The 27640-nt window shown below is 38.4% G+C and overlaps 1 protein-coding gene across 15 annotated transcripts in view; it reads left to right on the forward strand.

The window, feature by feature from the left end:
• The window catches only part of Cask (calcium/calmodulin dependent serine protein kinase), a 328516-nt gene that overhangs the window by 96655 nt on the left and 204221 nt on the right, over nt 1-27640 (forward strand). For all 15 annotated transcript variants that reach the window (XM_085838264.1, XM_085838256.1, XM_085838257.1 and 12 more), the window contains exon 3: nt 25980-26085. In XM_085838264.1, coding sequence (XP_085694390.1) covers nt 25980-26085 — 106 coding nt within the window. The remainder of the gene's footprint in view (nt 1-25979; nt 26086-27640) is intronic.

Here is a 27640-nt window from a genome sequence, read left to right on the forward strand (position 1 = left end):
GTCATTCTCAGAGATTCCAGGGAGTTTCCACTGCAGTAAGTTTCTCATCTCACCCAAATGCCTCCCAATTCCTGTTTTCTCTCCCAGTACTCTCTCCATCCCTCCCAGCCCTAACCCTGGCTCCTAAACACTTCTGTTTCTATCCCCAACCCTCCCCTAGCCTACATTCAAAATCTTTTCAATTTTCCCTTCCCAGAGAGAACCATTTATTGTCATCCTTCTCAACCCCTTTGAGCTCTCCTTATTCCTTAGCCTCTCTGAGTTTGTGGATTACCCTTTACTTACCAGCTAATGTCTGCTTATTAGTACTAGTGTACTATGTTTGTCTTTCTGCCTCTTGATTACCTCACTTAGGATAATGACTTTTTTCTACTTTCATTCATTTGCCTGCAAATTTCATGCTGTCGTTTTAGCATAAATATAACCACAATTTCTTTATTCTTCAGTTGAAGAACATCTAGGTTGTTTCTAGTTTCTGGCTACTATGAAAAAAGCTGCTATAAATATAGTTGAATAAGTGTCCTTGTGGTAGGATGGCAAATTCTCCAGGAGTGGTATAGCTGGATCTTCAGGTAGATATTTCCCAATTTTCTGAGCAATAGCTGTACTGATTTCCAGAATGGTTGTACATGTTTTCACTCTTACCAGCAATGGAGGAGTGTTCCCCTTGCTCCACATCCTAGCCACCATGAGCTATTACTTGTTTTGTTGATCTTAGCCATTCTCACAAATGCAAGATCCAATCTCAAAGTAGTTTTGATTTGCATTTCCCTGATGGCTAAGGATGTTGAACATTTCTTTAAGTGTTTCTCAGCCGCTTGAGTTTCATTTTCCTCAAAAGAACTCTGTTTAGATCCTTAATCATCAGGGAAATGCAAATCAAAACAACCCTGAGATTCCACCTCACACCAGTCAGAATGGTTAAGATCAAAAATTCAGGTGACAGCAGATGCTGGTGAGGATGTGGAGAAAGAGGAACACTCCTCCATTGTTGGTGGGATTGCAACCACTCTGGAAATCTGTCTGGCGGTTCCTCAGAAAATTGGACATAGTCCCACCGGAGGATCCAGCAATACCTCTCCTGGGCATATATCCAGAAGATGTCCCAACCGGTAAGGAGGACACATGCTCCACTATGTTCATAGCAGCCTTATTTATAATAGCCAGAAGCTGGAAAGAACCCAGATGCCCCTCAACAGAGGAATGGATACAGAAAAATGTGGTACATTTACACAGTGGAGTACTACTACTCAGCTATTAAAAAGAATGAATTTATGAAATTCCTAGGCAAATGGATGGACCTGGAGGGCATCATCCTGAGTGAGGTAACCCAATCACAAAAGAACTCACACAATATACTCACTGATAAGTGGATATTAGCCCAAAACTTAGGATACCTAAGATATAAGATACAATTTGCTAAACGCATGAAACTCAAGAAGAACGAAGACCAAAGTGTGGACACTTGGCCCCTTCTTAGAAATGGGAACAAAACATCCATGGAAGGAGTTACAGAGACAAAGTTTGGAGCTGAGACAAAAGGATGAACCATCTAGAGACTGCCATACCCAGGGATCCATCCCATAATCAGCATCCAAACGCTGACACCATTGCATACATTAGCAAGATTTTGCTGAAAGGACCATGATATAGCTGTCTCTTGTGAGACTATGATGGAGCCTAGCAAACACAGAAGTGGATGCTCACAGTCAGCTATTGGATGGATCACAGAGCCCCCAATGGAGGAGCTAGAGAAAGTACCCAAGGAGCTGGGGGGATCTGTAACCCTATAGGTGGAACAACAATATGAACTAACCAGTACTCCCCCCCGCCCCCAGCTCATGTCTCTAGCTGCATATGTATCCTTGTCGGCCATCAGTGGAAAGAGAGGCCCATCGGTCGTGCAGACTTTATATGCCCCAGTACAGGGGAACACCAGGGCCAAGAGGTGGGAGTGGGTATGGGAGGGTGTGGGGGACTTTTGGGATAGCATTGGAAATGTAAATGAAATAAATACCCAATAATAAATAAATAAATAAACTAAAAAAAAGAACTGTTTAGATCTGAATTGATTATTTTAAGTTGGATTATTTGGTTTGTTGATATCTAGTTTCTTGAGTTCTTTATATATTTTATATATCAGCCCTCTCTCAGATGTGGGGTTTGTGAAGATCTTTTCCCAATCTGTAGACTTTTGTTTTGTCCTAATGACTGTCCTTTGCCTTAGAGAAGCTTTTCAGTTTCATGAGCTCTCCTTTATTAATTGTTGATCTTAGTGGCTGAGCTATTGGTTCAGTGAGTTGTCTCCTGTGCCAATGTGTTCAAGACTACTCCCCACTTTCTCTTCTATCAGATTCAGTGGGTCTGGTTTTATGGCGAGAAGCTTGTCTAACAGTCTTCTAGTGTAGTTTTTTGAGTCTTCTAAATATAGGATTTTTTTTTTTATTATCTGCAAACAGGGATAATTTTACTTCTTTTGTTGTTTATATCCTTTTTATATCAGTCTCTTGCCTTATTGCTTTGACTAAGATTTCAATAATTATTTTGAATAAGAATGGTAATATGGAACATCTTTTCTTTTGTTAATTTTAGAGGAAATGGTTTCAGTTGTCTCATAAATTTTATTTTTAATATTAATAGATAATTGCATTTTGATGATTGTTGGAATTATTTATATTGTTTCAAATCTTTTCACATCATTTGTAAACTTTAGTTCTTACATTTGATTCTATTATTATTTTAGTCTTAGTGTCCAGTTTTTGTATTAGAATATATGCATGCCTTTGGTTTTTGATATTTTAGTTTTGTTGTCTCCTGCAATCTTGCTAAGTTCAGTCTTTGTGGAGTTTTATGATAGATTATCTCTGAATTTCTCCATGGAAGACTGATTATGTGTTAACTATGTCATCTCAAATATACATCTTTTCTAATCTGTGGGGTGTTTATTTCTGTACTGCACTAGCTAAAACTTTACTCCCGTATTACAAGACTAGTCTTGACATCAAATGTCTCATCCTCATCTTAGAAAGCATTTGGTCTCTTACCAGTATATATAATATCAACTGCAAGGGTATTTTGTGAATGGCCTTTGTCATATCAAATAAACTTCTTTCTATTCCTACTTTGCACAAGTTTTTGTTTTGTTTTAAAGAATGGATGTTTTATTTTGTCAATTTCTATTTCTACATTCGTTAAAATGATTATGTATTTTACTTTTAAGTTTATTGACAGTCACCTGTTTTTATTTCTGTAATGATAAACCACTGCTGAAAAATTCAGATAGCTCTATAGTTTTCTTGTAATGTCTCTAGCTGGCTTTGATAACAAGGTTATGCTGATTTATATAACACATTAAGATGCATTCATATTTTTTTATTTTGAAAATAGGTTTGTATAAAATTGACATATTTGATAGAATTAGTTAATGGTGCCATGTGAGTCTAGAATTTTCATTGAGTCATTAAGGTGTGGTTTAACTTTAAAAAAAAAAGTGTTTCTGATGTACTTTTATTACTCCAGAACTAGAATAGCTTTTCTTCTTTGCACCTGTTTTAGTCCCTGTATTTAATGTGAATCGTCTTTTGCATTAAGTGAGGTTTTTCTCTCATATTTGGTTATAGCTCCAAGTGTCTCCCTGCTCTCTTCACTTAGCTTTTGGAGATTTGAGCTGTGCAAACCCAGATTACTAGGAAGGTGAGGAGCCACTGTGTTGTTTGTTCTTTTCTGTGCCTCCTCTTCCTTCTAATAATGTGCCCAGAATATCTCCTCTCCCCTGTTCTCCTCAAAAGTAATCTGCCTTCTCAACCCAGAAACACTCTTCTGCTGTGCTGTATCTCCTCCCCGATTAGGAAACTGGGCATCACTTCCAGAATTAGCTCAGTATCTGAAAATATGTCTTTCATACATTTTTTCCAGTTTTCTAGTTCAATGGGAAAAGAAAGTTCTTTTCCAATTAAACTTTCATGCTTAGAAAAAGTCCTCATCATGACTTTTAATGTGCTTTTAATGTGATTTCAATAAATCTTAATTCTAATGACTTTCAGAAAGGGAGATAGTGTTATCAAATTCTGACAAATATAATCAACCTTATCTTATTTCCATTGATGTTGTGGTTGGAAAATTATCACTACACTTCCAATGTGGTTAAAAATAGATTTTTGTTAGAGTGAAAAGGGATAAATACGATGTTACAGTAATGAGAGTTAATAATACAAAAAAATTTAACACATAGCCATTTACTTAGCATTTTAGTTGTGTGAAATGCTTTGCTAAAAGGTAGCTCCTTTTTCTCATTACTAATCTATTATATAGTCTCTATATTATGACAGTTTTGCAAGGGGAAGAACTGAAGCTTGGCAGAGGTTAAGTGGCTTGTTCAGACTGAGAAAACAACCAATAAGTGTCCTAGATTCTAACTAAGTATTGACAAAGTTCAGGTCAACATTGTCAATCTCCAAGGTCCCCTTCATAATCACCACGCTGGCCTTTAAGTGGGCAGGCAGCCCACTGGCAGCAAAGGGATCACCTTCAGAACTTGAAGTGTGAGATCCACTGCTTTGGGTGGAGTCAGGGCAGCAGTTCCATGTTTCCTACAGAAAGAAGTCTTTCTTTGGGTGCCTTTTCAGTGCTTTTTCTGCTTTAGAAGAGAAAGTCAGCAAGCTTTTAAGCACAACTTACACAGAGATTCTGATGACATCTTTTCTTTTCTCTATGTGTGACTGGAAATCTAAGTGGACCTAGTGGGAGACCTTATTATTGGCTTTCATTTTTATTCTGTGTTAAGACATTTTTTGGTAATGATGAAGTGGCATGGAAGCAGAGAGTACTGAAAACATGGTTAGTGTGTTTATAGTTACAAAGTATCTAGTAATTTTGTTAAGTCTGAAATTATATCAAAGTAAAAGGTGTTTTAGATACAATGTTTAAGCTATCTTTATGATTTAGCCATTGACTGGCTGTATTATTAACTTGGTTCACTCTAATTTTATTCCTGGCTCTTTATTCCTGTACCTTCTATTTAATGTTTTTAAATTAGAAAAAAACAGTTGGATGGTTCTGAAAGTAAACTAACTGTGAAATAAGGTACATTCACATAAATATGTTTTCTGTTCTTGTTTCCTTCACATTTAATCATTTCCAATAGTGTTTATTCTAAATCTTAAGATTATATAAAAGTTATGGTTCATAATTACGGCATAATTACAGTATTATAAGTACTGTATTGTAAACACACACAAACACATTCCTCTTTCTTGATTGAGAAGTGTCATGTTTCATACAGCACTTTGCATCTTTCTTTTTGAAGAAAAATAGTTATTCTATGATTCATTTCCTAGCAGGATATGTAGGTCCTCCCTATTCCATTTGTAGCTCTGGATTGCCATTCTTCAAAATCTTATTTGGAGAACATGTACTGTCTGCTATGTGCCCCATCTATTGGATAGATTCTATCAGATGTAGGGTATGGCCTTGTATGATAAGTACATATATCTTATCTGCATTCAAGTTATGGAGTTTTAAAAAATTTTAATTCATTTTTTTCTCCAATATACAGTAGCTGATTCATCAGTATTTATTTTTATTAGTCTCCTCCTTCCTTAAAACTTAGAACAGCTTATGTCATTTTTGTTTCTGTTGTACATAATATTATTCAGATATTATTTGTAAACCTACTAATGAGTATATCTCAATGTTTAAAATATTTAGATAGCTGGTTGTAAAATGTAAGCAAATAGTATGATAACAAAGACCAGTAAATTGGCCTGAAAAACAAACTACCTGTCATGCAAGACTAAGTACTTAAGTTTGAAATGCAGAATCCACATAAAGGAAAAGAGAGACTCAACTCCACGAAGTTGTCCTCTAACACAAGACACACACACACACACACACACACACACACACAATTTATAAAAGATGTTTACCAATGGATTGATTATACTTTTTTGAGATACTTTTATATCCCTATAAATTCAGAATGTCTGACTTCCTTTATGTATGCTGTTCTTTCGAAAGCTCAACATCCATTTATTGGCTGTATTACTCCTAGCATTTTCTTTTTGCTTCTTAGGTCTTTGAGTTTTGAGACATAGACTCACTGTGTATTTTGGGCTGGCCTTTGTATCTTATGGCCTTGAATCTAGCTTCAGCCCTCCAGGTGCTGGTGCTGCTACTACAGGATTAAAGGCATAGACTTCCACACCTGGCACTCTTGCTTTTGTTTTGTTTTCTGATATCACTTCTCTCCACATTTTCCAGTATTTATTATTTTTTATTAAGCCCCACCTTATAAAAATATGAGCTTTTCCTCAAAGACCTATGTAGTAGGTCCGTGGGGATATAATCCAGAATTACAAATACCTATAACCATTTGTCAAATAACTGGGCAGATATGGTAGACATTGTTTTTCCATTTCTGTGTTAGGTCTGACACAGTCTCTTCACACTACTTCAGGATCCTAACTCTGGTTTTTCATTTTTAACTTTGGCACCTCTTCTTTATCTTGGTCATATCTTGGTTTCCTTTTCTTTGTTCTCCAAACTTGGCTGTAAAGGCTGTCTGTGGCTTTGTTTGTCTCCTCCTGGCCTCCTGGCCAGGGCCTGTTATGCTAATTACTCTTGAGCTGTGCATATGATTCCCTCTTTTCCTTCCACCTATACCTTTCTTGACATGCTCTCTTTTCTCTCAAGAGTAACTTGGTCACAAAATATAGTGTCCCATCTTCCTAAGGAAGGACATTTAATAAGGTCTCTATATGCCGCCTCAGACATCATAAATTACAGCATGGTTAAATAGCTAGAGACAAAAGATGAACACAGTTTGAGATTGTGTTCATTGCATAAATGAGATTCGACAGTCCAGCACTTAACACACTACTCAAAGCATGTCCTACAGAGAAAGCTTCTAAGAAAATAAATACTATATGAGATGTAGCTTCACAAAGCTCTTTTTTTTAAAAAAAAAAAAATTCAGGAAATTGATTCCATGTGCATGAAGTCAGCGTTTTCTCTCAGCAGGCACTGCAACTAATGACATTAATGAGACCCATGCCATATTAAAAAGAGAGAAAGAGAATAAAACAAACAAAACTGATAATTTAAGAGGAAATTATTTCCAGTGGTCTGTTTGAACATTGTAATTAACCAAGAAATAAAATGAGAAAAAGGACCTTTTTAATTGTGGTTTTTAGCACTCCATTAAGAATGGCTCAAACTCTACGTCGTGAATTGGGACAATATAAAATGAGTACTTATGTTTAAGTGGGAAAGCAATCCGTACTCAGTATAGAGGTGTGGATTTACTTCAGAATATCTTAGACTTAAGTGAGTATTGGCATTGTTTTTGGTAATGCTTTTAAAATCTCTAGTATTTTGACAAGAGGTTTTAAATAAATGTTATACAGGAGAACATACACAAAACTTTTCTAACATAGCTTCCACAATAAATAAAAATAAATAAGTAAAATAAAATTTTGTTTGTACACTTTTTTAGCCCCATTATAGTATATCAGTTTGCTAACCTTGAAAACAAAGCTTTATAATTTGTAACATGTAAAATAATATTCCCCTAAGCAGGCAGTTTTATCCAAGATTCCTGGTATTGCATTACTAAATTTAGTGAGTGAAATACTTCTTAGGTAGGTTCATTCACAGCTGGGCTCTCCTCTTCTATCCTTTATGCCTCCTCGGGTTTGCTTTTATGTTGCTATGTGATAAAATATTCTGACCAAAAGCAACTTGGGGAGTAAAAGGTTTATTTCAATTTTCTCTGAGAAAAGAACTGTACCCGCATCCCTCCACATAGATTATAATATCAACTCACACTACCTCAGCAATGACACAAAAGGAATTTCTGTCGTAATTCATTCCACCTCACCACTCCATTATTGGAGATAACCTCTTTAAGCATTATCAATGTTCCTTTTGTACCTAACAACATATACTATCTCTTGACTTTATAATTCTAAATATCAATTATCACCCCACTGCTTCATAAGTTGCCTCTCTTTTCCTTCTTGCTTCTCCTTATTTTCCTTTTTCGATTTATTTCTCTTTAATTTATATTTATCTTTTTCCCCTTCATCCCATCTTCCTACAACCTGATCCTTCCCTGTCCCCACCTGTCCCCAGTCCATGCCATATATTTTTCTAAGTCCCCATTTCTAATTATTAATACTTGGGTTGTTGCTATAATGTGATTTTATATAATTATTTATTACTCCTGTTGTAAATGCTTGGCATAGTTCATGTTGGGATGTTTGTGTCTTTTTTATTTATCTTATCCATAGGCCGGCCCTTGAACTGTGTGACTTCTCTCAGTACGTACATTATTTTTCATGATAGCAGAGGGATCTTTGGTTGCTGTATCTTGCTTTTCTTGATTGTCATTAAAGGAATTCTCATTTTCTTATGTGCTGGTGTTCCTATTTTCTAGGTTTCCTGTATTTCTTATTTTTCGTTTTGTTTTGTTTTGTTTTGTTTTTACTTAGTAGACTCTCTAGTAACTTCCTGAGAAAAGATATTTTTTTTGTTTTGTTTTAGACTTTACATATGTAAACATGTATTTATTTAATTCTATGCTTTGAACAGTAATTTAGCTAGGTATATGATTCTTGGTCAGATGTAATCTCTCAGGGTTTTGAAAAAATACATAAGGTATATAAAAGTTTATGCATTGCAATTAGCTTCTTCATATCAAACCTACCAGTTGTGTGACATGTGTATATCATATAACATCTCTGCCTGTTTCTTCATCTAAAAACCAGGTATAACATTTTACCAGTCTGTAGAATTGCTGAGAGGACTTAACAAGATATATAGCTCACTAGGACAATACCTGCCCCCTTGCTCTCCTTTGAAAGCTTTAGTGATATTCTGTTTGCTCCAGTAACCCTTCAGATTTTTTTCAGTAATATGCTGTATTATGGGCTCTTATAAAAATCATGCTTGGAACTCTTTTTATATCTAGAAACTCATTGTTCTTTGGTTCAGAGCAGAAAAATTCTTAGATAACTACATATCTCTAATTTCTCTGTTCTGCCTTTCTGGTTTCTGCTATTTAAATAACATGGCATATATAATTAGCCATCATCTCTAGCCTTTTGCCTGCCTGATCCTATCTCTTGTTACTTTGTCCTAGCTTTACTTTTTCAACTTGGCCTTCTAACCCTTCTGTTTGGATCTTTGCTCAAATTTATCATTTCCAGAGGTGGTATTCACTGGCTTTTGTTTAAGTTAATATTGTACAGTTTCCTAGCATTTTTGCCTACTGTGTTAGGTAAAATCACTCTGACAACGTATCTGAGGGGAAAACTGGAAAGCAAGAATGCCAGAGGGTTTAGCTCATCATGGCAGGCAGGGCATAGTAATTTACATTATTATTGTAGGAGGCAGACACAAGTGACTGCTTATACTACAGAGCTTTCCCCCATTCCTTCTTTGCTCTACTTAGGAGTCTAACCTATAGGAGGAGGATCCTTTCTCCATAGTTAATTCCTGGAAATACCTGTGGAAGAATAACTAGAAATATGCTTTACTAATCTAAATGCTTTTCAGACCAACCAAGCTAACTATCAAAATCAATAATCACAAGTCTACTCTCATCAACCAGGCACCCAAATATGTCTCCTTAAGCTGTAATATTTTACCCTTTCCCCTTCCTTCCCTCTTCCCCAAACCTCATATCTAATTCATATTGCAAAATGCACTTATTCTATCTTCCAGAGTCCTCTAAGTCTTAACAGACAAAACCTGTTCAGAAATCCAATTTCAAAATTTGAGACAATGCAAACACTTAGCTATGAGCCTCTAGGAAATCAAGAAGACATTAGCTATTCCCAAGCTCCCACAATTCTTGTATTCTGCATTCTTGACAACACGGAATCCCATGAACTATGCCAAAGTCTACCACAGTTCTAATAGGAACCAGGATCCTTTGGGCTATGGCTGCAGTGGCCTCAGAATGCCTGAATTACTGAGTAAAGGCAAGAGGCAGATTATCTGTCAGCTGTATGTAAGCAGAGAGATCTAACCTTTATTAGATTACTCATTATTTTAAAAAAGAAACTTTCCACTTTTGAGGCTCCAGTGGTGGCCTAATTCTTGAGATTCTTTCAAGAGATCTTTCCTTTTGTTCCAAGTCAAAGTGTTTGGCTTCCTCTTAATGACCCTGATCTCTTCAACGCTCCCAAGTTTCCTTGGCACCAACTTTACAATTTATTTCTTTTCTGAGCAAACTGCAAGTTTTTCAGACATTTCTGTTCCTCTTTTTGTTCACTGTTTCATTATGAACTTGGCTAAAAGCAGTCAGCAGTGTCCATTCTTCAGCCTGAATGCTGGATTGCCCTGAGACTTCCTCCACCACATTAGTCTACCACTTTTATATTCAGCTTCACACCAGATATCTAGGCAGGTTTTGGTCAGACTGTAATTCCATGGCCTCTAGTAAAGTCCCTACAGAGTCCTCATTTCCACGTAAAACTTTATGAACAGTCTTTACTCTCTATACTCCTAACAGCATTCTCAGCTCAGTTCCCACTACAACCATTAAGTTCTGTTTATAGCATTCTGGAGTTTCTAGAGCCCACATCTCCAGACTTCCATATTCCTCCCATGGCCCAGTTCCAAAGACTTCTAAACCCCATAGTCAGATGGGTACAACAATAGCACTACTTTTCTGATACCAGTCTTCTATGTTAAGTACTTGTTCAATGGGCATGACACAATAATCTTAGCAAAACAGCAGAGGGAAAGAAAGATTTGCTTTGGCTTTGTGTTTCAATGGTTTCATCCATTATTGTGGCTAGGAAACAATGCATGTGGTCACTGGCCACCTTATTTTTCATTGTTAATTCCATCTAGTCCCCTATAGGATTGTGCATGCTATGTTCAGGAATAGTCTCCTTGTAGTTAACCCCATTTGGAAATATCCACACAGGCACACGTTCACAAGACACACCTAGATGTGCTTTATTAATCTTCTATGCTTCTCAACCCAATGAAGTTAATCAAGATTGACCATTACATATATCATGTTGTATTTGACATTCCCCTGGTTTGGCTTTTATAAGAAATAGCCTCCTCCTCAGAATTTTTTTTTCTGTTTCTTTTTACACTTTTTCTTTTGAGAGGTTTGCCTCTTATATCTGGTGATCTTTAGCTTTTCTTTCTGCCTGCCTGCTTGCCTGTCTGACTTTCTTTTTCTCCTCTCTCTCTCTCTCTCTCTCTCTCTCTCTCTCTCTCTCTCTCTCTCTTTCCCTCCCTCCCTCCTTCCCTCCCTCCCTCCCTCCCTCCCTCCCTCCCTCCCTCCCTTCCTTCCTTCCTTCCTTCCTTCCTTCCTTCCTTCCTTCCTTCCTTCCTTCCTTCCTTCCTTCCTTCCTTCCTTCCTTCCTTCCTAGGGGAGTATTCAACAGTTGCCTAGAAAATGTAGATATAGGAGTAACTTAACTATAAGTGATCAGAAAAGAACTGAGCCATATTTGACAGCCCCATAAGTTGTCTATCTGTAGGGTTTGGGTTTTTTGTTTGTTTGTTGTTTTATTCTTAATACAGTCAGTTTGATAAGGAAGAGTCTTGTGTGCCTGTCTTGAGTTAAAGATATATCTGCTGATACGATGAGACACACATCTAAGCCTAATTACATGAGTTCCACTAGACAACATTAACTAAATGAGGCTGAAGTTGTTTTGTTTGGCACATGAAATTTCTAAGTGATTATCCTGTTTAAGTACAGCACTTCATTTGACCTGAGCTATGTATCTTGGGTCCAAGGTCTCCAGAAAGTAAATTACTTGACCACAGACTGGGTTTGTGCAAGGTCATCTGGTACTCTTGTTTTCTACTCTACCAGCACTACTAACTCTGAAAATACCTAATGCCTCCTATTTGTGAACTTTCTCCAGTAGTTTGATAAGCATAGTCAGCTTGTTTTTCACAGTCTTCCCTTGTTGGAGGTATGTTAGTTCAGGTTCTACAGAGAAGCAGTTATTGGGAAATGATTAGGTATATAAGACATTTATTGGGAGGTGACCAATGAGTGGAATGGGTGGGTAAGGACCCTTAGGAGGCTAAGAAAGCCCTTACAGGTTATGTATATTTGAATCCTTTAGAAGAGGGAAAGAAAAAATAAATGAAGAACAGAATGGGAAATTCTTAGACAGTTTTAAGGGTGCTTGGACCTCTATAGCATACTTGGATTCCTTAAGCCAAGGTTGACCATCTTCCCATATTTCACAAGGATAAACTTGCTTTAGTATTATCTCATCCCTTTATCAGTAGCTGATTATAGCCTTAGTAAGCATAGTCTTAGAATGCAATGATGGACTCTGTTGCATGACTTTTACTGGGAAAACATGAACAAACCACTATTTACTCTATCTGGGGCACTAACAACAGGTGAAAGAAACCGTTTATCTCACTCAAATCCAGCTTATGGAAGCAATGAATTTATAGGAGTGTAGATGGTGTGCTACTTGCAGGAGCATGAGTATCTTAAAGGCATCACTGAAAAGCTAACCCCAGCATAGGTGGAAATTAATGGAAGCTGTGTCTGTGGTGCTCCCTGGAGGCTGATCAAAGAGTACCTTCTCCCCAGAAGTTGTTGTGGCTTAGATAACCTTGCAAAGGAGTGTGTAAATCTTCCGACTTTCAGAAGTTTCATAGCTTTTTAAGTTTTAGTTTACTTTCTAGATTGTTCCTGTTTCCTTTACTTCTTGGTCTTGTATGAGCCTCCCTCCTTTCCAGGACAGTGTTTCTGTTGAGAGGAAGTAGCATATAATAAAGTCCTTGTGCTATACCTATATTATCAGTCCTTTACACTCGGGTCTACCATCCTAGATTGAGGTGGCACATCATAATGCTAACCCCAATTAAACTTCAACTTTCTTTGATCCACTGACCATTTACTTTCTCCTATTTGAAATTTGTTTTACTTATCCATATAATCTGCCTCCTAACTCATTATTTTAAGCTTTTAATTTAAAATTTGTTTATTAAATTATTAGCTAGCCTTCAAGGGGTAGTAGAGATTGGGGGAAACTGGAGGATGGATTTGATTGAAATATCTTAAATTCTCATACAATAAAGCAAAACTATGAAGAACTTTCAGAAATTGTAGAGAAATATGTGTTTAAACCATTGTTTAAATGGAAATACTGGTTCACTTATAAGTTCAAACATGATCTATTAAACTATATACATTCTATTTTGTTGTGTTATGTGCTCTTTGGTCACCTCCTCCTATAATGCAGTCCTGTGTGGGCATGCAGACCCAGTGGTGACTAACCTTAGTTAATTTGAATAATGCCAAGAAATTGGTAACTCACATCTCATTGGCCATTCCATGCAGATTCTCCTTATTGGTAGTAACAGGGGCTTTATATTGTAGGGAAGAGTATAGTCTGACTTGATGCCCTCTTGGTTCTCTATCAAAATCAAATTGTATAGATATCCCATGGCCAGAGAGCATGACATCTATCAGTATTCACCAGATGCTGACTGTACTTAGAATAGACCTTTTATACTGGGAAGCTGCAGAAGATGGAAGTTATCAGTCCAGCTACCAAACCATGAAGCTCTCTCCCAGTTCAGAGCTGTTCAGAAAAAGGTGACTACACCCTGTCATCTTCTTCTCCTAAATCTTCAGAGTTTACCTGGAAATGAAGTGAGGAGAACTCTGGAAGTGAAGGTGGAGGACCGGCTGCTCCATTGGCTTTTTCACCTGTTCCCTCTAGGCCTTCCTCAGTATGATATCTGGAGAAGGTGGTCACCTATTCCACCCTGAAAGGTACTTTTACCTTAAAGAGCAGATCTGAAATCCAGCTGCTGAGCCCCCTAAAACAGTTCTTTTTGCAAAATACTGGGGAAGTAAGTACCCCGACCCCCTGTACATTGGCTCCCCATTGTGGAGGCTCCTCATTGTTCTTCCACAGATTCTATAGATTGTATTGAATAAATGCTTCTCAGTTTGTTGTAAGCCTTTTGATCTGTCTCCAGAAGCTTTTTTTTGGTTCTAACCAGCTAAATACAGTAAGACCTCTGTACCTTCAGGATCTGCATCCAGAGACCCACCCAATCGTGAACTGAAAGTATTTGGACCTACAGCTCCAAAGACCTACAATAGTCATAACACTTTTCATAGCTGTAACACTTCTGGCTAGTATCCCAAAGCTACCAAGAGTTCACATATATTGTTCTTTTTAATTACTTTTATTTTTTTACAGTCTAGTCATTACCCCCTTCTTACCCACCCTCCCACAGTCCCTCATTCCATTCTTCCTTCCTCAATCTCCAAGAAGATGCCCCCCACAGGCTTCCCCACTCCCTGGGGTTAGGTGCATCTTCTCCCACTGAGGCCAGACCAAGCAGTCCTCTGCTGTATGTATGTCAGGGGCCTCATATCAGCTGGTGTGTGCTGCCTGGTTGGTGGCTCAGTGTCTGAGAGATCTCTGGGGTCCAGGTTAGTTGAGATTGCTGGTCTTCCTATGGGGTCACCCTCCTCCTCAACTTCTTCCAGCCTTTTCCTAATTCAACCACAGGGGTTCCTGACTTCAGTTCAGTTCAGTGTAAGTATCTGCATCTGTCTCTTAGCTGCTGGTAGGGCCTCTCAGAGGGCAGCCATGCTAGACTATTGTCTGCAAGCACAACATGGCATCAGTAATAGTGTCAAGGCTTGAACCCTCACCTTGAGATGGATCCCAATTTGAGGCTGTCACTGGACTGCCTTTCCTTCAGTCTCTTCTCCATTTTTGCACCTGAAGTTCTTTTAGACAGGAACAATTCTGGGTCAGAGTTTTTGACTGTGGCATCCCTCCACTTGATGCCCTGTCTTTCAACTGGAGGTGGGCTCTATGAGTTCCCTCTCACCTTCCAGGTCACTGGTACTTTCTAGAGATTCCCCTCCCCACCACCTCCAGCCTCCCTCCAGTCCCACAAAGACCAGTTTATCCAGTTTAAAATTGGTTAATCTCATTTAAGGCTGTTAATCCTGTGATAATAAAGTACCTCTCCTGTGTACTCACTTGGCTGCCTGCCCACCTCATTCTTGGAAAGGGCAAGATAAGAACCTAGTTGGCAACAAGAGGGTTTTCACCAATCACCTCAATATATTTATATATATATACACACACATACAGACACACACAGATCTTAGTGATACTGTGCTTCCTTGCAAATTATATGTGACTTTGAGTTCCCTCTAGTGGAGGAAGGTCAGATATGCTCTTTTTAAAAACTCAGCTCCTGACTAGTTAACCAATAGTAAACAGATACACATATAAATCCCTTAAATTGTTAAAATTTCCCGGAACCTTTGATCTTAAGTGTTTTTTTTTTTCAAGAAAAACCTTAGAGCCATATGATACTATTAAATAGTACAATATATGAAATACTCAAAGGCATAGAAATGCCAAGCATACATTACTTTGCCTAAAGTTGGTGCATTCTGTGGTGGCAGTACCTTGACGTTTTCCATTTGCAGTCATGGTAACAAAATGTGGAGGGTAATGTTCACACCCTTTTTGTTGCATATAGATTGTATGTTTTAACCACTTTCTGAAAAGTCTAGTCAATGTGAGTATGCTACTGAGAAGAGATTGCCTCAAAGTTTGGATGGTTTTAGCATCATCTTCCATAGAAAGTATGGGATATCAGAGTGCTAGATGGATTGGGAATCAAAAACCTGTGCTCATCTTTCACTTGGGTTATAAATTAGCCATGGGAATTTGAGCATGTCTCTTGTCTACCGGGCCTCATTTTCTTTCTGAGTAAAATGTGAACATAAGAATGTTACAATGATGGCTTACGGTAAAGTCCATTTTTAGAATTCTCTGAACTATGTGACAATAGACATAGGACGAATGGGTGCTGCCTTCCAACAAGATTGGCAGAATCACCAGCAGCAAGCAAAGTTGGTAAATGCTGAGATCTTAAGCATGGGGGTGCAGGTGTTAGGAGTACAGTGTTGCTATGTCATCACAGCAGCATATGCCTACCTCTGCTGAAGACAGTTAAAAACAACTGTGGGGCTGAGTGTCAATGGGAGTTAGGTGAATGAGTAACATTCATCAGGGTAAAGAAGCATGTGAAGTATTAAATGGGGAAGGAACATTTATTGTGATGCATTTCATAAAGATATTTTTACTCAAGTACATCATGTACTTTGACCATATTCATCCTCCTATCCCTTCCAGTTTTTCTAGCAATCCATCCCACTAGTCCCCTTCCTTTTCTATGAGAATCAATTTGGATGTTTCAAAAAAGGTGCATTTTTAGGTTCCCTGACCCCGCTTTTAGGCATCTCGACTAAGGACACTTCCATTGACTCCCGGAGCCTCCCCAAACCCAGGTCTCTCTGGGACTTACTAGAGATGCACCCCAACCCACCCCCACCCCCACCAGCTGCAGATTTCCATTCATTCTCCTGGGCTTCTGTACCTCTTCACTTTCCTCACACCTGATCCTATCCTCCCATTTCCACCCTCCTCCTATCTCCCACCCAGGTCCCTCCCTCTGTCTCCCATGACTATTATGTACCCCGTTCTAAGTGAGATTCAAGCTTCCTCATTTGGGCCTTCCTTCTTGTTTAACTTCTTTGTGTCTTTGGGATGTGTCATGGGTATTCTGTATAGTATCCATTTGTCAGTGAGTACATACCATGCATGTCCTTTATGGTTTGGGTTACCTCCCTAAAGATGATATTTTCTAGTTCTATAATGATGTCCTAATTAGCAGAATAGTATTCCACTCTAAATGAACCACATTTTCTGTATCCATTCTTTGGTTGAGGAACATCAGGATTGCTTCCAGTTTCTGGCTATTACAAATAAAACTGTTATGAACATAGTAGAACACATGTCCTTGTGATATGGTAGAACATCTTTTGTATATATGCCCAGGAGAGATATAGCTGAGTCTTCAGATAGAACTATTTCCAATTTTCTGAGGAAGTGCCAAACTGGTTTTCAGAGTGGTTGTACCAGTTTGCAATCCCACCAGCAATGGAGGAGTGTTCCTCTTTCTCCACATCCTCAACAGCATGTGCTATCCCTTGAGTTTTTGATCTTAGCCATTCTAATTGGTGTAAGGTAGAATCTCTGGGTCATATTCATTTGCATTCCTTGATGACTAAGGATGCAGGAGCCCCAGTGGAGGTATAAGATCAGCAACCCACCCACAAAACTTTTGACCAACCAAAAATTTGTCATGTCTAAAAGAAATGTAGGGATTAAAATGGAGCAGAGACCAAAGGAATGGCCAACCAATAACCAGCCCAACTTGAGACCCATCTCATGGGCAAGCACTAGTCTCTGACACTATTAATGATACTTAGTTATGCTTGAGACAGGAGCCTAGCATAACTGTCTTCTGAGAGCTTTCATCCAGCTGCTGACTGAAACAGATGCAGAAAACCACAGCCAAACATTAGACTCAGGTCAGGAACCCCTATGGAAGAGTTGGGGGGAAAAGATTGAAAGCCCTGAAGGGAGTGAGAACCCCACAGGAAGACTAACCTGGACCCCTGGGAGCTTTCAGACACTAAGCCACCAACCAAAGATCATGGACTAGATTGAGGCTTCCAGCACATTTGTATCAGAGAGCTGCTTTTTCTGGCCTCAGAGGGAGAGAATGTACCTAATCCTCCAGAGACTTAATCAGGGGGATACCCAGGGGGCCCCATCCTCTCAGAGGTGAATGGGGTGGAAGGTGGTAGAGGGATTCTGTGAGAATGGGACCAGGAGGGGACAGCATTTCGGATGTAAATTAAATAATTTAAAAAATAAATTAAAAATTGAAAAGGTGCATTTTAAAGCACATAAGCATGGGTCAGAAGCTGAAGGGAAAGCAGCTGAAATGTAGATATGTGGAAATTTTTTAGTGGAATGAAAAAAAGCCCTTAGATTCCAGTTGTGCTGCTAAATAAGTCTGTGGACTCTAGTTAAGTGGTTGGAGGTAAAAATTGAAGCCATCCTAAAGGAGTATAATAACATTTTAATGCATGGAAGAGAGCACAGTGGAGGGGTGTGGAGTATATGATAATAGCTGCTTTAAATTCTGATAACACTTTAATGAGTAGAATGAAAAGAGGAAACTGAAGGTAAAGGAGCACATTAGATGATTACTGCTGTGGTCCAAACAAGAGTTGGTGAAGACTGAAACTGGGCTAATAGCAGGAAGGGAAATTGACAGGTGATGCAGAAAGACAATGGACAGGAGATGCAGCTGTAAAGAGGAGGAGAAACAGCTGTTTCTCTGAGGATAATTCCAAGAAGTGAATGATTTCCTGAAAAGTTATAGATGAAAATTTACAGTGTTAAAGTTGGATTGAACTATATAACAGTATGGCTTAGTGATGGGGTATTCACATTGCCATCCTTTTATCTTTAAACTTGGTTCAAATGATTTTGGTAAAGATAGGAAGGAATGATTTTTATCAAAAATGGTCAAAGACAAAAGAACCATGTTCATGTTATGTACTAGACAAAGTGCTTTCCTGTGCATTATGAACTCTGTAGGCTTCTCCATAATCCTGAGTAGAAGTTGTTCTCTTACTCTTCCCATCTTACAGATGAGGAATATAAGGCTCCAAGGGTGGTACAACTACCGGTTGTTGGGAACAGGATTTTTAAATGGACCTTTGACTTCAAGTCTGTTATGCTATCAGCACAAGTACCTTCCTGCAGAAAGTATCAGTGCTTTAAAAGGTACATGCCAGAAGGTGGCCTTGTCAAGAATCAGTGGGGAAGAGGCCTTGGTGCTGTGAAGTTTCGATGCCCCAGTGTAAGGGAATGCTATGGCAGGGAGGCAGGAGTGGGTATGTGGGTAAGGAGGTGGGTTAGGGGGTTGCTGGGGGTGAAACTGGATTTGAAATGTAAATAAAGAAAATATCCCCCCCCCCAAAAAAAGGTACATGCCAGATCTATGGAATAATGTGACTGGCCTGATGTGCTGTGACCTAGGGTCCCAAGACAGAGGACCTACATTGCTGTGGCCAGGAAAGTCCTAAGTGAAACCAAAAAAGCTTTATATGAAAGATAAAACTTTATATGAAATGAGCCATTATCTACAATGATCTAAATAATGGGCCCATTGTAACTGTTTAATGTAATGCTGTGTCATGAGCCAAGGCTTTTGTTATGACTAAGTGACCACTGATTCTTAAACTGAAGAGGAGGTGAGGCCGGCCTATCTGCCTCGCATCAGACTGTTTTCACTAGCTCAGAGGATTCCACTTAGCTATGTGTGAATCAGATGTGAGAGGCCTCTGCCTCTCAAATTCAATTGTTAAGGCAACTTTTGTTTTATTCATCCCCAGTTTGATGAACTGGCAAAAGAGCTATTCAGAGGAGAAAAATGAGGAAAGAAGATTGATTCTAAATGTATGCTCTTTACAGAGTAAGAAAATGCACGTTCTGGCATTCTGCCTACAAAAGCTAGAGAAGAGCTTCAGTGTCATTATTTGGCAGACACTCTAAAATATATTTATTTCATTCTTGTAAACATTTATACACTAATTAGTACATAATTTATATTATTTTGATATCAAGATGGGAAACAGCAAATTGGACTGCATAGATTGTCCCCAAGGGAACTTCTTATAATTTTTTTCAAAGAATAGAGGAACACAGTTAATGGTAGTTTTATACATTGCACATAGCACAGTGCTGAGTTTGGCAGCAAACAGCTGAAATGTTATGAGAGTTTTACTCTTTGAAACCTCAACAGATATTCTCAAAACTGCTCATTGCTGGAGTGCATGACAGTGCCTGAGTTCCCCGTGTCATAACAGCCAGGAGGTACGGTAGACAATTACCTGTCTTGATCCTGACCTTACTCATAGCTTTTGTGCTTCCCTTAAATGTCACCGAAGAGTCTTTGGAGGCAGACCACCTACCACTTCAACAGACTTTCTGAAAGGAGCTCTGGCTCCTAAGAAATTTTAAATTATGTGTCTACATAGCTACTATATTTTGAGTGCTAAATAAGATACTTCCTTATTTGTATGAACAATTAAATGAAAGGTTTGTTATGAGAACAAGACAGTATAATGCACCTAAAATTTATTACCTTTATTTATTTATCTGTGTGTTCATGTGCACATGTGTGACAGTTACACACACACTTACATGAGTGATCACAATTATTTAGTAAGTACTTGAAGTGGGTGCTTGAAAATCACAAATGAAAATCTCAAATATTTTATTGCATATTCTAGAGTTAGAATCTATAAAACAATTCATTTCATTAAGTTTTGAAGCACATAGCTATTATATTCAGTGTATACAACTATATACCATCTTATTTGGTAAATTAAACAAAATAAAAATAATTTAAAATGATAGAACAAATAAATGATTTAGATTAACAATAGTGGAAAAACTTCAGATTTAGTTATTAATTGATAAATTATAGCTTATCTTAATAACTACAAAGTTTTCTTGACATCCTTGAACTACACATAATTGAATTTAGATTCTTTTTTAAATTATTAACTGCAAATGTCTGCCCAAGAATGGCACAAGAAAGCTTGGGACATGTAACTTATGGGTAGAATGCTTACCTGGCAGTTTGGGGGTATGAATTTGATGGGGAAGGGAGTCATAGAAAAAAATAAGAATTAATGTAAATTGGGCTGGTGAGATGGCTCAGCAGATCAAGTCCCTTGCCATCAAGCCTGATGACCTGAGAACATTCATGGAACACATGGTGGAACAAGAGAACTGACTTCCAGAAGTTGTCCTCTGACATTTACATGTAACTGTCACACATGTGCACATGAACACACAGATAAATAAATAAAGGTAATAAAAAAAACAAGTCTATTTATCTAGAGCTGTACCACTTGTAGCTGCTACTCACATGTTGCTGTTAAGCATTTAAATTGTGACTAGACTATTTTTATATAGACTAAGTATAAGACACACACACTGGCTCTCAAAGAGCACAAAAGTAACATTTTATTAATTTTAAGTACATGTTCAAATAATATTTTTCATACATTTGCTCAAATATGATATAATTAAAATAGCTGGTCTAATCTTCATTGAAGGTTCCTGGGTAACTGAACTCTTTTTTTTGTTGTTGTTTTTGATTCTTTTTTTTTATTAGGTATTTCTTTATATACATTTCCAATGCTATCCCAAAAGTCCCCCCATACCCTCCCCCCCACTCCCCTACCCACCCACTCCCGCTTCTTGGCCCTGGCATTCCCCTGTACCGGGGCATATAAACTTTGCAAGACCAAGGGCCTCTCTTCCCAGTGGGTAAGTGAACTCTTATGTGTAGGCTTTTTAAAGTACAGATACTGAGATTGAGATTGCTATTCCAAAGCTAAACCTTGTTGAAATTGGTCCTTCAATCATATTTATAAATATCAAACCTAGTTCTTACCCATTGTCAAATAAGCTTGCTGCAGAATTACAGCACTAAATGGCACCAAATTTTTATAAACTCTAATAAGTGGTTGTAAAATGAATAATAAATTTTTTCAGGAAAATCGTATTTTAAACTTATTACTGAAGTAGATTCTCTAGCTTTCCCTTATTTAAGAGACCAAAAAGCCAATTCTAGTGCCATACACAGTACTATTTATTAGTACCGTGCAATGGCAATCACGATATTATTGCTATTGGTCAGCCCAAACTTCTTAGGAAATTAATAGTAGTTTTAAGTTTGTATAGTATGCTGATTTAATTTAAATATGTTACTGACTTGAGCTATAAAATTAAGTATCATTAGTGCCTCTTTTAAAAGGAAATGAGTTGATTAAATATAGTTACATAGTTAAATGTGAAGGCACTAAATATAGAAATCGAGGATTGAAAATCTCTTTCAAAAATTTCCTAAGGAAGGGGGAGAAGAGAAGGGGGGAGGGAGGAAGGTGAAGGCTGCCAGTGACTAACCAAGCAGTCACTCCAAGCAGAGATGGCCCCACTAAGCCATGTTCCTCACAGGTGGGTTTCATGGTAGCATCTGTAAGCATTCACACAGTCATGCCAAAGTATTACCAGCTGCTTTCCAGCTCTTCCATCCCTGCCTCATGAGTCACCATGTAGGCAAACAGTAGTTTTACCCCACTATGTCATCATGGACTTAACAGCACTCAACAGGTGCATGTTCTCTTACTCACACTTTCAAACGGCCACTTGAGTTTCTTACTTCTGGAATCTACAGTTAAAATGCATATACAGTATAGTCGTGCTTTTTGAGATCTTTAACTTAATTTTCATTTTGATACTTGTTTTTGAAAAGGATGGTTTTTATTTGCACTATTTACTTGATACTTGAATTATGGAAAACAATTGTGCTCTTTTTTTTTTTTTTTACATTGCTGTCCCTATCATCTCAAATTTATTTTCATATTGTCAGTTTTGTGCTATTCTGTCAGCATTTTGGCTACAAAATGTCAGATTCACCAACATTTATGTCACACTGTTATTGGAAAGCAGGGGCCCCAGAAATTTTGCCTTTGTTTGGAGAGTGGTAGGTATTAAGCTAAGAGCTTTTTCAGTCCTTCGCCATGCGGAGCGCAGGGGGTTGTTTGGCAGATCTGTTTCTACTAAAAGCTTTCAGTGTAACAAAGCTGTCATGTAGCAGAGTGGGAACTGAAGCATGGTGTAGTTGCATGAAAGGGACAAAATGGAAAAGAAACTGCAGAGTGGAAAAGAGACCAGGCTTGATTGTGGCAAACACTCAATGTGTTTGCTTCATGACTGTCAGAGCAGAGTTAAAACTGCCTTTCATCAGAACAGAAACGAAGGAGTCACTAATGTGAAAAACAGACAGATGAAAGGGTGACCTCGGATACAGTGAGACGCTCGAGAGAAGATGAAACGTTTTCCCTGGAGTTGGGAAGCAGAACATTCTTGAGAGGAGAGAGCCATACAGGCATCTGATGTCATTAGGCTCAGTTTGGCCCTCCAACACACTTGTTAAAGACCTTCCTTGTGGTTAGTTAGCAGGTCCCTACACAAGCCTTGCAACTGCTTGACCCTCTCCTCCTGCAGGGCCTTCCCAACTGGTTTTGAACATAAAGGCATTTTTTCCTCAGCCTCAGTCTTTTCCTTTTTTTCCCCCCTTTTTTGAGGTGAACACACACACACACACACACACACACACACACACACACACACCTTTTGGCCTCTTCCCCCACATGCTGTGTTCCACTTGTTGTGATCTTAGCACTGCCCTTTGAAACCAATTAGTAGACTCTGAAGGTACCACATGACCTCTCACCATTCCCATTTCATTGACTAAAAGCAAGTCATTTATAGAAGTCAGTACTTGGTATGCAGGTGGAAGAGACAAAGACAGGATTCACACCATTTCTGACTCCAGATTCTGTGCACTTCTTATCAGTGCAGGGCCACTGAATGCCTCAAACAGTGTTGCCTTCACAACCAGAGGGAGCAAATAAGCAAAAGTTGCTTTGGCCCAGCCATTTCTTCTTCTAGTTTTTCTTCCTTCCAGATTCTTTATCTGTGATCACACCCACATCCATAACACAGCATAATGGAGAGCTTGTTGACTTTGGAGTCAGGGTTCAAAGCTCACTCCTGTAATAGCTGTCGAGCTGTGTGATCTTGAACAGGTTTCCAATCCTGAGGGAGTTTCCTCATCAGCAATGTACCTACCTCACAGAATGGTTGGAATTTTCAGCTCAGTGAGAGAAATGATAAATTTTAATCTAACATTAAACAATGGTCTCTTGTATACCAAGTTCAGCCCTGACCTGCCACATCCTTCCATAGTCTGGGTTCCAAGACCCTGCCTAGGAGTGAGGAGGGAAGAAAAATGGACAGATACAAGAAAAGATGGGATCAAGTGCTCTGTGCTCTAGGATGGAGAAGCTGTAGTACTCCACCAACCCCCAAGATCAGCATAATTATCATCTACAGCTAAATCAAAGAGGCAGGGCTTATGGTATACAGCTAAATCAAGCAGGCATGCTTAGCAATCATAACAGGAACTGTGTCTGAACAGAAACAGTCCTCAGGCTGTAAACATTGTGTGGAGGAGAGAGAAAGCTACTGTGTGCATTTTCTGCATACACTTTCACATTCACACTTGAACCAGGAGGAAAAGCTTTGCCATTTCCTTGAGCCTAAGCTAAGTGTTTCCATTTCCCAGGGGTCTAAGGCATTGGAGTCCTTGCCATGTATGCCCTTGTCAACCACACACATTCACTCAGGACTTCATTTGCTCCCAACATATCCACCTTCTTTATTTCTTAGATGTTCATTCAACATTCCCACTTGGACCCCAGGAAGGCTTTGCCATCCCTCTGAGCCTCACTTGGGAAGGCTGTGCCACTCCCGTGGGTCTGGGACTTTTGGGTCCTAGACACAGCTGTGCACATGTCAATAGCACACATTCACTCAGGACTTCCCTAGTTCCTGACACTGATTGACCTCTCCGTGGAACTTTACCAGCTCAGAATGTTCATGGCTTTTTCTCAGATTCTAAACTTTATATACTTTTATTTTCTCTATGTGCTTGACTTTATTAACACTGTATTATTGATCTTTCTGTTTCTCATGGTACCTATTCTGTACTGCCTTCTTTTCTTTATGTTGCCTGTATGTGAGTAGGTTTTGTAAGGTTTTATCTGCAACCATTACTCTTGATGATGACAGGACTAAGTTTGAATTAATAAACAAAAAAAGAGTTCATGTTGTCTATTGCATTGTGCAGTGTGGACTTGGTACTCTCTTGTCTCCCCTTCTACTTTCAGATATAACGACACCACACTGTATTTCATGCATCAGCAAACAGGTTTAGCACTATTAGTAGTGGAAGACTTTAGTTATATATAAAACAAGTGATGTCCCTGCCCAACGTTAATGTAAGGATGTTGATATTAATTTTGTTTTCCAAATAGGATTATTTTGTTGTTGTTTTGTAGTTGTTATTGTTATATTGTCTCATGTAGCCCAGGTTTGCCTTAAACTCACCATCTAGGTATAGGTAGCCTTGAACTCCCAATCCCCCTACCTCCACTTTCCAAGTGCTAGGATTACAAACAGATGCTACCATGCCCAGCTGCAAACAGTACTTTCATCTTATACATGGCAGTGCTACCTGCATGATATCTGTTAGTTCTTTTAAAGATCCTGAGTTAGTCAACATGTTTTGTAGATAATATTTAAAAATTCCCCAGGGCCGGGCGTGGTGGCGCACGCCTTTAATCCCAGCACTTGGGAGGCAGAGGCAGGCGGATTTCTGAGTTCGAGGCCAGCCTGGTCTACAGAGTGAGTTCCAGGACAGCCAGGGCTACACAGAGAAACCCTGTCTCGAAAAACCAAAAAAAAAAAAAAAAAAAAAAAAAAAAAAAAAAAAAAAAAAAAAATTTTAAAAATTCCCCAGGATAGAGCTGTAATTTAACAACAGACCAAATATTTATAATACAGAAGACCCTGAAATCCTTTTCCATCACTGCAAAAACTAATCAATTGATTCATCCTAACTTTAGCTATGGGAGCAGTGCCTTTTTGTGTAAACCATACTATTTCTTTTTATATTCCACATAAATTCTGTGAAATGTCTCTAAATGCTATATTTTATTCTTATCTGGCTTAAGGAAAAGTAAGACAAAGGTAAAATTCAAAACAATCAATTGAGTTACTTATCAGCAGATCAAGGAGAAGTTATCAATTTGGAGGCTGAAACTTGACTGTAAGAGTTTGTGGGAATATACATGCACTTATTTTACTTTGGGACAAGCTGATTCTGTGCACAAAGGAATGAGAACCTTTATTAGTAAAAGCTTCCTCCCATATCTGGATGGCAGCTGACAAAGATGGAATGTTGTATTGCCATAGATGTGAAAGGGTGAGAAGATAAGCTTAGTTTAAATGGGGGATTTCATCTTTTTAGACAGAGAAGTCTTCATGTTACCATAGATCACATCCATGCATTCATTCATCCTTCACTCTAATTGTCTCTTGTTCCTACCTAATGAAGTGCGCTGTGTGTTTGTTTTGCAGATCTAAAGCGGGAAGCCAGTATCTGTCATATGCTGAAGCATCCACACATTGTGGAGCTGTTGGAGACATATAGCTCAGATGGCATGCTTTACATGGTATTTGAATTGTGAGTGGACATCTTATTTCTTGAGTAGAGTTTTAAGTGATATCGGTTGCAGAAAATCTTAACACTTTTTTCTTCAAGTTTAGCAACAGTTGTGGACTCATCTGATTCAAGAGACCTGGAGTCACAGGTCAAAAACAAGGATTTTCTCATTTAAGGACAAATGGCAAAGGAAACAAAAGCTGGCCATACCAAGTACCTTACATTGTCAGTACTCTTCAGAGAAGGGGCTCTAAAATGACCTACACTCTCCCAAAATCTTGAGTTTGGATCTTAGTGAAGAAGAGGAAGATGAAAGTAGAGGATTCCACATAGAAAGTCTCTCTGGCAACTCAAAATGTATAATAACACACATAACTTTCTCTTTTTATGTAACCATATTGCCATAAAAGGAAGCTTCTCCACTAACAGTGTCTTGATTTCAATACACTACTTCACTTTGACAGTCACATAAGTTTGTTTAAGATGGAGCAGTGTGAGCCAAGCACAACTAAATAATCTATATATGCTTGGATAAATGTTCAAAGAGATTATGTAAAGCTTTATGGGATGGCATTATACAATATTTTGTCTTTAATCTCTTTCTATTTAAAATTAACCCATGACTTTGATTAGGAAAATAGAAAAAGGAAGATATACCAGCTTCACTACTCAAGATATCAAAATAAGATGATGTATTCATGTATTCATTGTCTATTGCTTCATAATACATTACTCTAAAATTTAGTGGCTTTTAGGCAACATCCATGTATTACCTTACTCTCTGAGCATCAGGAATGAAGTTCAGCTTAGACAAGTCTTCTGGCTCTAGATCACTCACAAGATGCTAACTTAAGGGGCCAGAGCATCTTAAGACTCTACTGAGGGTGGATGTGCTTCCAATTTCATTCACATGGCTGCTAGCAATCATGTAATGAGTGAGGACCTCAGTTCCCAAGAGCCATTGGCCAGAGGCATTCCTTTGTCCCTTGTCATTGGACCTCTTCATAAATTAGGATGGCTACTAGCTTTGACAGAGTAAGCAACAAAGATAGACATCAACCTTAGAACCTAATTCCAAAAGTTGCACAACATCTCTTTTGGCATATTTTCTTATCTAGAAATGAGTCATTGCATCAAGCTCACATACCAAGACCTACATAGCAAGAAGTGGGAACCTCAGGGAGGCATTTTACAAGTTGCACCCTATAGAAGGCTCACTAATACTTTACCTATCTATGTAGAAGTTTGAATCTAAAGAACTGAAAGAAAGAAACTCAAGTTGAAGAAAAGTTCAGCTACATAAGTGACTTTTTACTGGGAAAGATGTCAATGTTTTGATTAGTTGTTTGCAATAGCTTAGAAATCCTAAATAGAATCTTAGGCCACATTAATTGCAGAGTATATAGAATTCAAAACAAAGCCACACTCCCACCCTTACACACTGCTTTTTCACCCTGGAGTATTCATGGTAAGCAATACACTGCAGTGTTTATAGAAAAGGATCACCAGAACAAAAAACACCTGGAAAGTCCATTAGGGTAGAGTAACCACCTTCACAACATTGACAGCATGCTAG

This window comes from Mus caroli, unplaced genomic scaffold (assembly GCF_978045245.1).
Source record: "Mus caroli unplaced genomic scaffold, Mus_caroli_1 scaffold_5, whole genome shotgun sequence".
In the NCBI taxonomy this organism is placed as follows: Eukaryota; Metazoa; Chordata; class Mammalia; order Rodentia; family Muridae; genus Mus; species Mus caroli.